The sequence below is a fragment of the Tenrec ecaudatus genome, chromosome 2 (assembly GCF_050624435.1).
Source record: "Tenrec ecaudatus isolate mTenEca1 chromosome 2, mTenEca1.hap1, whole genome shotgun sequence".
NCBI lineage: Eukaryota > Metazoa > Chordata > Mammalia > Afrosoricida > Tenrecidae > Tenrec > Tenrec ecaudatus.
This window is the reverse complement of record NC_134531.1, coordinates 223,285,622-223,303,377: the sequence shown is the minus strand read 5'-3', so window position 1 is coordinate 223,303,377 and position 17,756 is coordinate 223,285,622. Positions and strand designations below refer to the sequence as shown.

Here is a 17,756-nt window from a genome sequence, read left to right as displayed (position 1 = left end):
TCTTCCTTCCAAGAGACTCTGGGTGAATGCGAACCTCCGACCTCCTGCTTAGTAGCCAAGGTGGTTGGCTGCGCGTGTCCCTCCCCAAAGACTCCCCCAGACCTCACTCAAGGTCCATTCTGACTCACCCTAGCCTATCAATTTATAGGCAGAGAAAGCCTCTTATTTCTCCCTTGGAGTGGCTGATCGTTTTGAACTGCCGACCTTGTGGTCAGCAGCCCAATGCACAACCACTCTACCACCAGGGCTCTCCAACAAACCTCACGAGAACCTGCCTTTCCCCACTTGGCACTTGCTCTGCTACCTCTCCAGCTCCCATTCCTCCAGGGAACTTTTATTTCCGAAAGGCTCGGGTTCTCAGCTCACATCCCTTTCTGCTGCGTCATGGCTGTGTGGCCTTGCCCACTTTGGGGAATTTTTTGGAGCGTCCAGGACTTCATTGTGCAATGGAGATAATGCACCTTCCTCGGGGGACTATTGGGATGACTGAAAATACAGGATTGCGTGTTTGTCAGCCCTAGGCCACTATCAAGTAGGCAAGCTTTGACTGCTAATGGAAAGGTCAGAGGTTCAGCCACCCCTCAGGAGAGAGAGGAGACTCTGCTCCCAGGAAGACCTACAGTGTCGGAAACCCCGTGCAGGGTCACTATGACTCGATGGCAGTGGGTTGGGGTTAGGTCTTTGGCCTGTATGTCACGGAGGGAGTTCTGTTTGGTAGCTCCTCTTCCATTAAGCAGATGAAAGCAATTCTCCTAAAAACATGAAGGCCCGAGTGGTCCTGGCTTTCCAAGGCCACGGTGGGAGGGGCATCACCGGATGCTGCAAACAGTCCATTTGCTCTGCTGTGTACCAAAGAGGGGTTGGGTTGTGTCACCCAGAGGTGTCTCGGAGAAAAGACCTGGGGATTTGGTTCTGAAAAGTCAGCCTTTGAAAGCCCTCTGGAGCACAGTCTTCCTCTGACCCAGGAGGGGTCGCTGTGAGTCAGAATTGAGCAGAGGACAATAGAGGGGTTCGTTTCCGGGTATCAGGTAGAAGTTGGGAGTGGTCTGCTTGGGTGCCAACAGTATCGAGAACCATTGACTCCAGAGAGATGGCAAACCGAGTGAAGGTGGCTGCATGTCTGTCTGCAACGTGACTCTCACCAAACAAGCCTGCAAAATACATCGATAACACTGCAAGAGACCACTGCCATTGCCCGCCTTTGAAGGCCGCTGCTGCTACGCAGACATGGCTCTGTATTAGGGAAACGGGACGGAATGACCCTCGTGGTGGCAGAAGTAAGAGGAAGCCGAATCATGGCTCCACCTGCCCCAGGGTTCCTGTCACCTGCTGTCTAAACCCACGCGAGTTAGGGAAGAATACGAATGCCTTTCCTAATCGGCAACCACAGGAGAACTCCAGCCCAGTCGTCAACCAGCTCAGTCCTCAGTTCAGGAGCCCTGGTGGCTTAATGGCTACTCGTTGGGCTGCTAATCACAAGGTCGACAGTTCTAGACCCCCAAAGCTGTGAGGGAGACAGATAAGACTTTCTACTCCTGTACAGAGTGACAGCCTCAGAAACCCACAGGTGCAGTTCTACCTTGTCCTATAGGGTTGCTTTGAGTTGGAATCGACTTGCTGGCAGTGTGAATTTGGAAATAGCAATGCTGTCAGCCCCAGAATCCAGAAATGCCACTCTTCAGTAATTGTGAATTAGCACCATCCCAAACGCTGTGAATTGAATAAATACACCCCCCCCCCCAGTGTTGTCAATCCTAGCCCCTGTGCCACAGTGGCTACTTGCTCAGGTGCTCTGCTGGAGGGTGGCCTCTCAGACCCACCAGCTGCTCTGCAGGAGGAAGATGTGTCCATTTGCTTCCATGGAGATTTCCAGCTCTGAAAGCACCCTGTGGGGCAATCCTCAGAGCTAGCATGGATCCCATGGCCACACTTTTGGGAGTGTATGCTATGAGTCCTGGTGGCTTATTTACGAGGGTTGCTCATCAGGCTGCTAACCACAAGGTTATCAGTTCAAACTCACCAGGCACTCCGTGGCAGAAGGATGAGGCTTTCTGATCCCATAAAGATTTACAGCGTCAGGAACTCGCAGGGGCAGTTCTCCTTTGTCCACGGGGTCACTGTGATGAGAGTGAGTTTGCTAAGGTTTGTATCTAGGATGGATTCTTTGTTACGTTACTTGGGCAGGGTTAGTGTAGGGTGTGTCTGACATCAACCTCTTTTCAAATATGAAGGAGTCAATAAGGAGGGCCCAGCAGAGATAGGGACGAGAGAATGCCACACCACATTAAGACTGCCCAGGAGTCAAAACTCCAAAGACACCAGGAACTTCCCCCAGGGCCCCTCAAAGAGAGACCCCTGCCCTGGAGCTGCTGCCCTGAATTTGAACCTCTAGCCTCCTAATTGGAGAAGCTCGGGTGGCGTAGTGAGTTTTGTGTTGGGCGGCTTACCCGCAAGGTCAGCGGTTTGAACCCACCAGCCGCTCCTCCAGAGAAAGATGAGACTTTGTGCAGTGTCAGAAACCACAGGGACAGGTCTTCTCTGTCCCGTGGGGTTGCGGTGTGTCAGAAGTGACACGATGACAGCGAGCTTGGGTTTTGAGCCCCTTTACTGCGAGACGATGCATGGCTAACTGTCAGTCACTCGCTGGTGGTCTTTCTGCTGTAAGTAAGCTGCGAGGGGTCAGAAGGTTCATGCAACCGTAATCCTGTGACACAGTATGACACTCACAGGGCCTCCCGCCCCGTTCCGGAAGATGGTCAGTCCATAAACTGGCGGTAAAAACAAACCATAGCAAGCCGGCCACTGTACTCGGACACCTCGCACTCAGGGGTCGTGCTGCTCTGAGCTGGCTTTGCCGGCATACAGACCACACTTAAACAACGCGGGGGTCTCACGGCACTTCTTGAGAGTCTTCCCGATTTTTAAAAATGCTGATTGCAAAAAGAAGAGGCGTGGAACCATTCTTGGGAAAAGGAAGTGTCCGGGTTGCTGAGATCCGACTTGATCTCTGTGCCGCCCTCCCGCCTGGCCAGCTCGGCCACCGGAGGCCATTCTTGGCATTTCCCAGCAGGCTCTTGTGTGGAAGGGTGAGTCAGCTCGTTCAGGGTGCCCACCCACACCCTCTTCTCGGTGTCAGAGAGCAGCGTTCATGCTGGGTCTTTGAAGTCCGGCAGCGTTTGGCTCCTTGGGGAGCATCACACTCTCCAATGTCCGGGTCAGGCTGAGATTAAGGCAGTTGTTTGATCGCAACCCAGAGTCAGAAACACCTTTTACAGTTGGACCCTTCACACACCTGCCTGTGTGAACAAGTAGAGGGTTGTTTGTGTGTGTGTTTTTTCTTCTTAATTGCGAAACAGTGTTTCTTCTTTCTCCAAACAAACCCACTTTGATGTTTCCTAAACGCTTCTAGTCTCTTTCATTTAAAAACGTCGCTGCTCGCTGCTCACTGGCTGGACGCCGTGAAGCACCTTCTTGCTGGAGCTGGCGTGGGGTCAGCCAGCCCCGTACTCAACCGAACGAGCCACTGCCTGGTCCTGCACCAACCCCAGGGGCGATTGCAAAACCAACCATCGTATTTTTACTGGTTAATTAAACATATATGTATATATACTTTTTATAGATCATTTTACTAGGACTTATAAAAATCCATACATCAATTATATCAAGCGCATTTGTACCTATGTTGCCATCATTTTCAAAACAATTTCTTTCTACTTGAGCCCTTGGTATCAGCTCCTCTTTTCCCCTCTCCCTTCCCCACCCTTCCACCTTTGTGACCCCTTGATAAATTCTAAATTATTATTATTTTCATAATTTACATAATCCGCTCTCTCCCTTCACCCATGTTTCTGTAGTTCAACCGCCTCAGGTGGGGTGTGCGTGTTTATCCATCCATCATTGAGATCAGCTCCCCCTTTCTCCCCCTTCTCCCCCATATTCTCCTCCAATTTCTCCCTACCCTCTACTCCCATTATTGTTCCTGAGGGGTTTATCCGTCCTGGATTCCATGTGTCCAGAGCTCTTTTCTGTACCATTCACTGACTAGTTTTCAGAAGGAGTTTGCCAGCCCTTTCTTCCTCATCCATCTCAGTTAGGAATCTCTGCTAAAACTTGCTCAGCATCACAGAAAGACTGACACTTGGGTGGTGGCTTTGCATAGGGAGCCCTGGCCGGGAATTGAACCTGGATCTGCCACATCAAAACAAACTCACTGCCAGCGAGTCAATTCTGACTCCCACATGGAAGGCGAAGTCCTCCCACGGAACCAGCGATGCCTCCTATGACCTGCTAAGGGGTCCTGCCTCGCTGTTTGAAAAACATCCACTTGAGGTATATCAGGGAACTGGGATTGCCTGTCAGGCCTGGCCCCAAGCCAGTAAAGAAGAGTGGATGGAAAACACAGTGAGACATCAAGTGGGTGATGGTTAATTCATGTTTCCCTTCAACATAGTTCTCCTTCCTCCCCTCCTCAGGCAGCCTGACGGCCCAGCAGCTCCATTCTCTTAGCCCTGGCTCTCTGTCGACCCCAGTGCTTGCTGGGCTCGAAGGTGTGCCTCTTGGCCAGGTGTTTCCCTGTCACAGAGGGAGATATCAGAGCAGGAAGGGATTGTGTGGGTACCCTTGTTTTTTCACGACTTACTTTTCAAAAGCCTGGATGAGGGGTGGGGACCCCCACATGCAAATCAGTGACCACCACCCACTTTCTATTTTGCTTGGTTTTCATTTTGAAAAGTTTAAGATCATGACAAGCTGGAAAACATTCATGGTGCTTGGGAGATGTGTTAGTCTGGGTAGACAAGAGAAACAGATTCATAAACATGCATATGTATATAAGAGAGAATTTTATATAAAGGGTAACTGTACATTAAGAAAATATCCGAACCCAGTGCAGTCCAAGGTCATAAGTCTGATATTAGCCCATATGTCCAACAGCAATCTATAAAGTCCTCCTCAGACTCATGAAACACGTGCAATGACGCTGAATGCAGGTCACAGGCCAGTAGGTGGGAAGTCTTTGGTGGTAGAAGCATCTCAGCACTGGCAGGGGTCTCCACGTGGCCATTCCAGTTCCCAGGGCTGCATCAGGGCAGGTCCATGTTGCTTCTCCTCAGGGACGCCTCGCAGGAAGTCAGCCTTGTCAGTAGAGAGTCTACAAAGGAGTGAACCGAGAGAGCTAGTGTCTCCCACCTCCAATAAGGAATGACCAGATTTCCCAGAATTCTCAGGAGAAGGCGATGCTCACACAGAGGTCCCATTCGTTACCTCCAGATTGACAGTCTAGACTCCACCCCTTCACTCTTAAGCCTCAAATTGACACCAGATTAGGTGACTATCACAGGAGACAAGAGTTCAAATCCAGAGGCTGTCAATGATTCCTGTGAGCACATTTTTTTTTAAATACAAACAAACCACAGTGTGCATGTCATTGCTCCATAGAGGGCTGTTCTGGGGGTGACAGTGCTGCATGTGAAGTTCTCCCAACAGTGCCTGGTACAGAGGGACTGCTGTGCAGTCAGCCTGACACAGGAGGCCCTGACGCCGGGTCAAACCATTGTGGCCCCGAAGGCCTCCATTGGTTGACTTATTTCCATTCTTATATCATGCTTATAATGTGTTAGCTGTTTTTAGTAACAGGCATGATTTTTGTTGCAAAAAGTTCACTCATTTACAAGGTGCAATTCAGTGCCTTTTCTTTTAGCATATTTTCTGAGTCGTGCAGCTCTCACAGCGGCCTGGTGATAGCACATCTCCGTCATCTCAGAAGTTCTCTCGTGCCCATTGGCAGCTACTTCCTGCCACTGCAAAGCCCTAGGCAATCACTAATCCACTTTCTGTCTCCGTTGATTTTAACTTTTCTGGGTATGTCCTGTTAGCAGAGAGTCACGTAACATGTGATCATGTGTGTCTGGAGAGCTAGCTATTCGTACCTGTGTGTTAGTTGAATACTCCTTGTTGCAAACAACAAATCTCGTTTTTTACGGCAGTGCCTACATGACGCCACCTCTCTCACAATGCAAAGAAGAACTTCACTGTGGCCAGCAGGCTAAACAGCAAGGAAACAAACCGCTTCCTAAATTCATTGGGGGAGCGGAGCGTCCCTCCAGCTGGTGCTAGGTTCAGCTTGCCCTCTCCTGGAATGCCCTGGCAGCCTGAGACATCGTGCTCCTAGATGGCCAGGTTTGGGACACACTTTCGTGTGTCCCTAAAACCAAAACCAAACTCACGGCCATCCAGGGATGCCAACTGATAGCGACCCCTGTGGGATCCCGGGGTTATAATGGTCACAGGAGTAGAAAGCCCCATCTCTCTCCCTCGGAGCAGCTGGTGGTTTTGAACTGCAGCTCATGCGATCGCAGCCCAGTGAGTAACCATGACAGAGGGCTTTGTTACAGACAGAAGACCCAGTATTTGCCCCTTTCCTAGAAATGGAAATATTTTTGCAATTATATTACCTCTTCCTTTTAAAATATATAAGCCGGGAGACTAGAATAGTTGCGAGGAGCTATAACTGGGTTCTCTCTGGAAAGTTTAATGCTTTTATGAGGCAATTGCTCTTCTTTGCCTTCGGGTCCCAAATCAGTAGGCAACTCCAGGACCACACGCCAACATTTGAGAAGAGGCTCCTATTAATTAAGGGAGTTTGACCACAGTTGCAGGGGGCAGGGTGGGAGTGTTGGGGGTGGGATGTTTCTCAGGCCACACCAAGGACTTCTCCCAAGGGCCCGCCTTTTCAAGCCTGGCACTTCCCCTTGGTTGCTACTTAGCACAATCCACTTGTGCCAGAATCAAGAGGCTGCTGCTGCCCATCTGCTCCCACAGAGGGCTGTGTTCCCCAAGGTCAGCGATGCCCTGACAGGCAGGACCGTCCCCACTGCCCCCTTCCCATGGGCAGCCACAGCAAGACTTGGGGGAGGTGCCCGGGTTCTTCCAAGGAAAGCTGATGGTGCCGCCAATTTCTGTTTCTGCTCCAGATGAATTGAAAAACCGAACCGTGTGCGAACACCAGGAGCTGAAGCTGCACTGCCACGAATCCAAGTTTCTCAACATCTATTCGGCGACGTACGGCAGGAAGATCCAGGAGGCGGGCATCTGCTCCTCCGGCCCGGAGCAACTCTCCCCCTTTGGTACGTGGCTCCCGCTCAGCAGCCCTGTGATGGGTCAGGGTGCTGCCTCACCCCCTGACCAATACCTGACTCTGTGGAAAAGTCAAAGGCAGGGGGAACTGTGTACCCACCGGAGTCTGGGATTCCTCTGTCCCACTTGGGAGTCCGGCGAGAGTCCACTCATTCCACCCAAAATTTCACATCAAACTCACTGCTGTCCAAGGGGTCCCCCTCAGGGTGTCACAGGCTGGAACTGAAGAACTGCATTATAGGGTTGGGCTGCTAACCAGGAGTTCAGCCCTTCAAAACCACCGGTCTCCCTGCGGAGGAAAGATGGGGCTTTCTACTCCCATAAAGAGTGACAGTCTCAGAAACCCACAGGGAAGTCCTACCCTGTCCTCTAGGGTCGAGATGAGTCCACATTGACTCGATGGCAGTGAGTTAGGTTTTTAAAATCTTTCTGGAGGCCGTTTGCCAAGCATCTTTTCTCTGATGCCACTGGGCGGGTTTCAACTGGCAAACTGTGTATTCGCTGCAGTTTTCATTGCCATCTCGTCGGCCCCCCTCATGATGACCCATGTGTGCAGCTAGGGCTGGGCTCCAGGGGGCTTTGAGAGGCTGCACCCTTCCCGAAGCACATCCCCAGGTGTCTCCCTTGGTGCTTCCGCGGGGTTGGACCTGCCGACCTTTGGGGCTGGTATCTGAGAGCTTAATCATGCATGCCACCCGGGGGCTCCTTAGCAGTGGTCAGATCCAAGTCATTCGCCACCCAGATCAAGAACGACTGTGGACCTGCGTTAGCTCTGGAGAGAGCCGTGTGCCCGGCACCAGGCAGAGATCCTGGGTGACAACTCCACCTTCACGGTCACGCTAGACCGGTGGTTCTCAAACATGAAGGACCTTATGAAAGGGTCATGGCATTAGGAAGATTGAGAACCACTGCTCTAGACTGGCTGTGAACAAGGCTGCCTGTCCCCGGCCTCTGGGGGAGCAGACCCTGCCAGGGGCAGGCAAAGACCGGAAACCAGCCCTTCCTGCTGTAGGGATAATTCATGCATCCTGTGTAAAATGAAACACTAATAAAAGAAGACATCCGTGCTTAATGATGTCTTGGACGTGGATCAAACACGGACATAAGGTGTCGTAGGGTTTTCTAGAGACATATAGGAAGATATAAAACACACGCACACATGCTCATTCTAGTTATAATGGCCCACACTTAGGGTGGTCTGTGTGGGGGGGCTACTTTTGTACACTCTATTGTAATAGTCATGACATATAACACTGCCACACCGGACTGGCCGGTGTCATCCTATGTAAGCCTCTATGTAATATTTCCAACCCCAGACGCCAGATAAGGTCAGGCCTGTGAGGAAACCAGTCACGAAAGGCAATGGAAATGGCAATGCAAATAGCCGACTTCTGACGCAGCCGTGAGAGCAACTCGCCGTGACCTGGGGACGCCTGCAGGTTCAGGCCTACCTCGCTTATTACCCTTCACTTCCGGCACCGCAAGGAGACTTCATTTTCCCAACCGGGGGTTTGCGGTGGCCTGGCGCTCAGCAAATCTGTCAGGGCCATTTTTTTTTCTCCTTCCAACAGTATGTGCTCGCTTCTTCACGTGTCACAATTTGCCTATTTTCTGTCTGAAATAGTTCAGACGTTCTCGCTGTGCCATTACATAGATCACAGGCCATAGGAGTTGAGGGGTGCCAATGGTTCAGGGCTCGGCTGCCAACCGAAAGGTCGGAGGTTCGAGTCTACCCAGAAGTGCCTCAGAGGAAAGTCCTGGTGACCTGCTTCTCAAAAGACAGCCCCTGAAAACCCTGTGGAACGCAGGGCTACTCTCCCACACAGGGGGTGCCGTGAGTCTGCGGCGACTCCACGGCACCTGCTGTGTCTGCTAAAAGCTCCCTTCCGCCAACTTATCTGAGCTTCCTGCACAGGGAGTGCCTTCCGGGGATGGAATCACTTTCCGCTTTCTATCCTCCTTTCAGCCTTCCGCCATTACCGAGAGGGCGCCTCGTCCTCACATGGGACTGGGCACCCCATGTCTCAGGCACACTGACTCAGCCACCGGTGTCTGCAAGGCAGCTGTTCTGCTGAGCAGCGGAACCCCATTGATGGAGTAGATGGATGCTGGAGACCAAGCTGCTTGCCTGTAGGAGAGCTCATGGCCCGGGGCTCTCTATTGATGACTGCAGGTTGACCTTAAACAGGGAAAGTTATCAGCAAAGAAAATGTCCACAGACAACGTGGGCAAAAGACAGGTTCCCAGAGAGAGTTGGAGGAGGAGTCCTCTGCTTGGCCAGCTGTCGTAATGCCAGTCATAGCTCCTTGACTAGGTGACCCCGGCTTAGTTATTCAAGTTTCAAAGCTCCAGCACTGGCAGAAACACACGGCACAAAAGAGCCTTCTCTCGCCCCTCACCGCCAACTGTGGCTCCTGCTCACCCTGGGCATCTGCACAAGGATCAGGTCTTCTTTGCACCGGGGCCACTGTCCTGTGCCCTGTCATGGAAAGAGTCTCGAAAGGGAAGTCAAGGTCCCTTTTGAAGATTCACGGAGCCCTGATGACGTTGTGCATTACGTGTTGGACTGCTAACCACGAGGTCAATAGTTTGAAGCCAGCAGCTATTCCAAGGGAGAGAGAGGAGGCTCTCTGCTCCTGCGAAGAGCTGCCACCTCAGGAACCCACTCTATCCTGTGGGGTTGCCACAAGTCAGGATGGACTTGAGACAGTGTTTTTGGTGTTTGAAGAGTCCCGAGTCCCTGAGTGGTGCAGAGTTAAACACTTGGCGATTAGTCGGAGGTTGGGTGTTTGAACTCACCTGGAGGCAGCGTTTCGATGTGGTCTGTAAGGTTTTCAACGGCTGAGTCCCCCAAAATCGGCAACCAATTCCTGCTCTGTAATCTGCGCTTAGTCTGAAAGCTCTGCTCGAATCTGTTTACTTTGGGTGAACCTGTTGCTATTTAAAATACTAGGGACATAGCTTCCAGCACCACTGCCAAGTAGCAAGCCACTGCAGTGTGACAAACTAGCAGACAAGTGGTGCTGATAGCGGTTCATTGACAGAGATCTGCTGGAAGTTCAGGCTGGATTCAGAAGAGGATGTGAAGTAGTGGGTACCATTCGCTCAAAGCAGAGAAAACCAGAAGATGTTTACTTGTGTTTTGTTGACTGTGCCAAGGCATTTGACTGTGTGCAACCTAACAAACGATGGATAGCCTTGAATGGAAATCCCAGAACACTTCCTTGTGCTCATGCAGAACCTGTACGTGGATCTAAAGGCAGTTGTACAAACAGAACAAGGAAATACTGCATGGTTTAAAATCGAGAAAGGTGTGCATCTGGGCTGTATCCTCTGTAGCAATCTGTATGCAGAGAAAAATCATCAGAGAAGCTGACTTAGATGAAGAAGAACGTGGCATCAGGATTGGAGGAAGGCTTATTAGCTACCTGCTAGATGCAGAGAACACAACCTTGCCTGCTGAAAGTGAGGACTTAACGCGCTCGCTGGTGAGATCAAGGATTACAGACTCAGATCTGGTTACAGCTCAATGTAAAGACCCCAATCCTCACAACTGGACAATTGTGGTACATGGAGAAAAGATTGAAGTTGTCAAGGATTTAGTTTGTCTTGCTTCAATTCATGATCAATGCTCATGGAAGCAGCAGTTGAGAGCAAATGCTTCATTCATTGCATTGGGCAAATCTGCAAAAGACCCCTTTGACGTGTTGATAAGCAAGGGGACTAAGGTGTGTCTGAACCACACCCATGGCATTTTCAGTGACCTCATATGCATGTAAAAGCTATACAACGAATGAGGCAAACTGAAGAAGAATCCATGCATTTGAAGTATGGCGCTAGTGAGGAATCTTGAAAGTACCGTGAGCTGCCAAAAGAACAAACACGTCTGTCTGGGAAGAAGTAAGTCCAGAATGCTCCTTCGAGGCAAGGACTTTGTCTCACATGCATTGGGCGTGCTGTCAAAGAGACCCCTCTGGAAAAGGACCTCATGCTTGGTCAAGTGGAGGGGCAGTGAAAAAGAGGACGGCCCTCAACCAGATGGACGGACACAGTGGCTGCAACCAGGGGCTTAAACATGAGAACAATTGTGGGGCTGGTACAGGATCGGGCGGGGTTCTGTTCTCTTGTACGCGGGGTTGCTATGAGTCAGGACCACCTGATGGCACCTACATCTCACAGCAACGGCAGAGGCACCTTCTATTCTGCACGCAGGGGTCGCTGTGCTGCCTTCCATCTCAGACGCAGCCTGGATTTGTCTCAACCTTCGGGTTAGCGCTAAGGTAGAATCCGTGGGCTGCCCCATGTGGCTACGTCTTTGAGATCTGAGTGCGGAGGAGCCCTGCTAGCACAGCAGATAAGCACTCGGCTGCCACCCAAAAGGCCAGCAGACCAACCGCCCCAGCCACTCTGCTCTGTGAGAGGAAGACCTGGCAGTCCGCGCCTAGAAACATTACTCAGAAGCCCCAAGAGGCACTTCGGACCCGTCTCACGTGCCAGCATCCACTCCGCTGCGCCCAACAACCAAACACCAAGAAACAACGGAATCTCTGGCCCAGGTGAACTATGAAAGTTTTAACCTGTGCTTGGCATTTACCCCTCACATCTTCCCCACTTCCCATCTGAAATAGCCAGTTTGCTCCTCTCTCCCAGTCACATTACAATAGCACCCACTTTCACAAGCATGCACTGTTGACCCACCAGTCCAGTGGGCTCTCCTTCTGGGCAGAGCTCAGATCCAGCCACTTTGGGCCTCTATGCCCAGAGAACTCCAGACATCTCACCTGGACCAGTCACCAAGCTGCCCTGACTCCCATATCCCTCTCCTCCCTTAATCTCTTCTTCATTGAATCTTTATTGAGATTCAGGAGGACACATCCCTGCTGGAAGCCCTTCATGTTCCCCTTTGTAGTCAGAATGGAATCCGGTTTCCTAGCCTGACCTAGCCTTGCACCTGCCCTCGCCTCAGTGGACAGTAGCCTGCCTTCTTCCCCAGGAACTCTCCGCTCATCCCTCTCCTGGCCTTTGCTGCACCTCTTTCTTAGGCCTGGAGTGTCCCCTCCCCATGTCTCTGAGTAGCCGGCTCTGTGAAGTCACTCAGGAATCAACTCAGAGGGGTTTCCCCCAGCATCCTGACAGCGCACTGTCCTGGCTGTCACCTGGAGCCTCCCTGCTTGGTTTTCCTCATAGCACGGAAACAGTCCTTCATGGAAATGGTGTCTGATGTGTTTGTGGCCTGTCTCCCGGGAGAAAGTGAGCCTTGCATGGCCCGCCTTTGCCCCTTCAAGATCAGTACCAGCTCCCTGGGTGGTGCTCAAGGTGGATGCAGGGGTTGCTAACCAGAAGGCTGGAGATTCAAGTCCACCCAGAGGTGCGTCAGAAGAAAAACCTGGTGATCTACTGTGGAAAAATCAGCCACTGACACGCCTCCGGAGTACAGTTCACCTTGGACACACGTGGGTCGCTATGAGTCAGAGTCGACTCCATAGCAACTGGTTTGGTTTGTCTTTTGGTTTAGAGCAGTGGGAGGTGCTGGTGTGAGCCTGTGAGCCACACGAGTGAGCCAGAGCCACGATGTACCACCTTGTCTTCTGCTGAAGGCTGCTTGCTCGCTGGGACCGAGGACCTGGTATTGCCCCTGCTTCCAACTTCTCGTGAGATGCTAGAAATCTGGTTTTATTTTTTAAGGTTTTTTTTTTTAATGTGAAATGTTCCAGAATTGAAAACACTGTGCCTGCCAAAGAAAGCATGCCTGCAGCCCACGTCCAGACCATGGGCTGCGGTTTGCCACCTTGCAGAACCGGTCATGGTATCAGTGTGGGCACTGGCTTTGAAGAAGTGGGTGGGCTATTTGTGCCTAACCCCAGATCCTGGCATCAGCCTGGTGGGGTGGCTAATGGCCCGGTGGGCCGTTGGGAGGTGAGCCCTGGAACATGTGGTTTGAGAGGTGACTTGAAGTGTTACCTCTGTGTACAAGCTAAGTCTGGCGAACGGGACACACTTCTGGTGCTGGGAAGCCCAGGCTGTGAAGACAGGAGGGGCCTCCGCAAAGCTCCCCAGGGTGTCAGTTTGGTCTTCACAACCGCGCAGTGAGGCTTTAATATGAGCCCGGGGTGGGGGTGGGGTAGTATTGCCAATTCTTTCTATAACAACAACAACAGAAAAAATAATGTTCTCATTAGTTGCCTTTCAAGTAGCCTCTGTTTTATGGTAACCCTGTGCACAATGACATCCCTATGATTGGCTGCAGATTGGGCCATCGATATTCCTTGGGTTTCTATCTGCTGACTTTCAGAAGCAAAGCACCAGGCCTTTCTTCTGATGCACTTCTGAGTGGACTAAACCTTCCAACCTCTGGTAAGCAGGCCCCTGCATCCCCCTTTGATGTCACCCAGAGCTCTGGTACTGCTGTAGTCACTGTGTGTCCTGCTGTTACCTGAACACTCTACATCACAGCAACATGCAAAGCAGAGTGTGCGTGTGCTTGTGGACGTGCGTGTGTGTGTTGCCACTGAGTCCGTTCTAATTCCTGGTAACCTTGCGTGTGCAGAGTAGAACAGCTCTTGTCACCCCTCAGAAGCAGATCACCAGCCCTGCCTTCCGTGGTGTCACTGGGTGGATTTGAACTGCAAACCTAATAGTCAAGCACTTACCCATGGGTTCTAAAAGGTTTTGGGGGGGGCAAAATGGACTGTTGTTCACAGACTTTTAAAGGCCCCTCAAATATATGTGTATCTTAGTTCTCTAATGCTGCTGTAACAGAAATATCACAAGGGGGTGGCTTTGACAAACAGAAACTTAATTTCTCACCTTGAGGAGACTGGACGTCTGAATCCAGAGTGCCAGTTCTAGGGGAAGGCTTTCCCTCTGTGTTGGCTCTGAATAAGGTTCTTCAGCGTCTGTTCTGTGTCTCCATGGTGATCTTCAGGAGGGTTGGCGCCCTCTACCCCCATCTTTGCTCACTCCCTTGATTACATCATCTGTTTCCTACCGTGAAAGAGATACCCTTAAAACATACCCTATATCAAAACCAACGAAACGCACTGCCATGGAGGTGATTCCGACTCACTGTGACACTATAGGACAGGGTAGCGCTGCCCCTGTGGCTTCCCGTGACTGAAACTCTTTACGAGAGTAGAAAGTCTCATCTTTCTCCTGTGAGTGGTTTGTGGATTTGAACTGCTGACCTTGAGGATAGCAGCCCCACATTTAACTCGCTCTATCACCAGGTCTCCTACACCCTACACTAGAACTACCAGGAGCGTACCAGAGAAAACCATCCCACAATGGCGTTACAGCTACAAGTACAGAGATTAGAATTTACAATGCATGCTGACAGGGATACAATTAAATCTATATCAATGCATATATACCTATATATGCATATGTCTATATTAGAAATGCACAAATATCATAATAATATTTACCAAAATAAGAAAAGCATTTCATCGTAAATGAAACCCAGAACATCAGATAATTTTCATTTTTCTGGAAGACTTTCACCTCCTAGGCAACGGGCAAAGAGCAGCGGTTCTCAACCTGTGGGTCGAGACCCCTTTGGGGATTGAATGACCCTTTCACAGGGGTCGCCCGATTCACAACAGTAGCAAAATTACAGTTATGAAGTAACAACGAAAATTATTTTATGGTTGGAGGGTCACCACAACACGAGGAACTACGGTATTAAAGGGCCATGGCATTGGGAAGGCGGAGAACCGCTGGCACAGAACTTTTCTTATCGCTGTAATTTTTATTATTATAATCATATTATTAATATTATAATCATTTTACTGGTGGGCTCTTAAAAATGTTATGACAACGCATCATTCAGTTGTATTAAGCTCACTTGTACATATGTTGCCATCAACATTTCCAAAACATTTTCTGCCTACTTGAGCCCTTGGTATCAGCTCTTTTTTGCCCTCCCTCCCTCACCCTCCCTCTCTCGTGAATACTTGATCAGTGATATATTATTGTTGGTATTTCATGTCTCCACGCTGGCCATTGTTTCCATTCACCCACTGCTCTGTTATTGGTCCCCTGGGGGATGGGCTATGGATCCAGCCTTGGGATGGATTCCCCACCCCTGTGCCCCCCGCGTCCCCCACCCTCGTGATCGCTCTGCTCCCGCTCCTGTGGTGAGGGCTGTATCACTGTCAGGTTAGAGCAGTTACATTTGCATGCTGTGCGGTTTCCTTACAGCGCTTCATCCGGCTGCTCCTCGGTGCACAATGCGCCCCGTCCTCCACTCCCCGGAATCGGTCAGGGTGATTGCACCATTTGCTCACCCCGCCCCTGTAGGACTTCTTCATGGTTTCTGGCTCTGGAGGAGTCTGAGAGCGGCATTGCGAGGGTGTGTTCTAGCGTGTTGCTTCTCCTGGGATTTTCCTTGGGATAAGTTCCATAAATTTTATTGCCCAATCGATCTATGTATGGATCGTGATGTATGTATGGAATGTATGAGCCCCTAATTAAATTATTTTTAAAAACACAACAAAACAAAGTAACAGTGATTTAAAAAAAAAGTGGTACTGCCCGAAGAGGGCGTGGACATGTCCACGACTCTTCCCAGGAGTCACCGGAGCTCTCCCCAGCCTTTTCCCAGGCATCACCGGAGCATCACCGAGCTCTCCCCAGCCTTTTCCGGACCATTGACTTGTGCTGTAGCCATGAGTGTCCCTGCCACATTTGCTGCCCTGTGGGTGATGGTTTAAGAATGTTTTCTATCTCGTGGGTGGATATAAAGTGGTTGTTCGGTGTTATGATTTGCATGCCTTTGATGATTCGTGACCTCGTGAATTTCCCCGTGTTTGTATTTACACATCCACGTTTCCTTTCCTGTGGGGATCTTGACTCCTGGCAGGTTTCATGAGTTGTTCACCCACTGCGTGCATCTTCCAACTCCCAACAGTGTCCAGATGTGGTACATGGACTGGCGATCCTCACGAGCCTGTGGACCTCAGGGAAGACTGGGAGAGGCCCAAGGTTGAAATGTTTGTCTCCGTGTCAGAGAACGGTGGTCACTTCCTGGCTGTGGCGCTTGGTGGGCAGCCACCACCCCTGTGTCCGTGGAGGCTGGTGGGATGCTCAGAAGGTTTCAGCGGAGCTTCCAGACCGAGACTAACTAGAAGAAAGGCCTGGTGAGCCTATGGATCACGACAGTCTGATCTGCCAGCAGTTAGGACAGGGAGGGCTCAGGACCCGCCAATATTCTGTTCTGTTCTGTTGCATGGGCTACCGTGAGCTGGGAAGCTGACTCACAGGCAGCTGAGAACAACTTGGTCTATAGTTCAAGGCAGGGGTGCTGGGTAGGTGTGGAAGGACCCTCCCTGGTGGGGAATGGGGTTGCCTGTACAGTGCGCACCTCCTCCCCAAGCATCTGTAGGTGGCTCAAAAGACTGGATGTCACCACCTTACCTAGTGGGACCCCAGCTCCTCCTGAGCACCCCCGGGCCACAGCATGCTCATACAGGTCCTCAGGAAAGGTTTCACACTCTGGGCCCAGAGAAGGGGAGGCCATGTCCCAGTATTCTGAGTAGGGCGCCCTAAACTGGTCCCCTCTCTCAGGGCGAGGGAAGCCCTGGGAAGGTGGGTTCAAAGCCCCAACAGTGATGTTCGTAGGTGAGTGCAAACCTCGATACCACCTGGGAGCTGCAGGGACAGATTGAAGGCAGGATTTCAGGGCCCATGCTGTGGGGTCACAGTTCCATCCCTAACAGGAACCTTCCCCAAGACGAGGGAGACCATTTCCTGCCGCACTTACAGTTTCTGAGTGGGCCTGAGGGAACGTGTCCTTCCTTAATAAGGGACTGTGAAAAGCACGGGATGGGCGTCAAAGCCGGGCCAAGGCCGAGCCAAGGCCAAGTGTGGGCAGGTCTGGATGGTTCAGGCCAAGACCTAGGTGCCAGTGGCTCCTGCTGCCAAGCCAGCACCACTTAAGAGCACGAAGCCCAATTATCTCAGCAAATACGGCTTGTAAGGAGCGATTAACTTGAGTTTCGGCATCAAGCAACAGCCAGCAAGTCAAAATGATGGTGGTTGACTATCTTGTCATCACATGTATCGAGGACGAGGCAGCAAGTGTGCAAAGGAAACCAGTGTGGGAAGGAGCCCGCCTTTGTATTTTGCTTTGTTTTTTTTTAATCCTGCAAACAGAGCTCACTCAGTGTCAACAAGGCCACAGTCAGACCCAAATTGCCTTGGGCCGCTTCCTGCAAACACACTGAGGGCTCTTCCACGCTGCCAAGTGCAAACGTGTGCCCACTGTACATCTCGGCTGGCTGGAAGAGCTCCTCACCAAAGGGGGTGGTAGCCTCATACCCGGGAGATAGGCACCTCTTGTTTGCCCTTGCCAGTGTGTGTGGCAGCCGGAAGGATACGCTCAGGCATATGTCCCTAAAGCTCTCAGACCACAGCTGTGAGGACTGCGGGCACCCACACAAGGTGGGCACTCACACAAGGCCCGCAGGAGACAACTGTACGGCTTCTTTTGGGTGAGAGTTTGGCAGCGTGTTACTGACAGTCTGCGTGGGTCAATGGTAGCAGTCTCATCTTCCACTCAGGAGAATGAGGTTGGATTCCAGGCACAGCAAATTCTGAAGTTCATGGTTGTTTTTATTCGGAGG

At 51.1% G+C, this 17,756-nt stretch overlaps 1 protein-coding gene across 2 annotated transcripts in view; it reads left to right on the top strand.

Moving 5' to 3' along the window:
* The window catches only part of EVA1C (eva-1 homolog C), a 91,225-nt gene that overhangs the window by 57,416 nt on the left and 16,053 nt on the right, over positions 1-17,756 (top strand). For both annotated transcript variants that reach the window (XM_075543380.1, XM_075543379.1), the window contains one exon: positions 6,972-7,124. In XM_075543380.1, the coding sequence (XP_075399495.1) occupies positions 6,972-7,124 (153 nt within the window). The remainder of the gene's footprint in view (positions 1-6,971; positions 7,125-17,756) is intronic.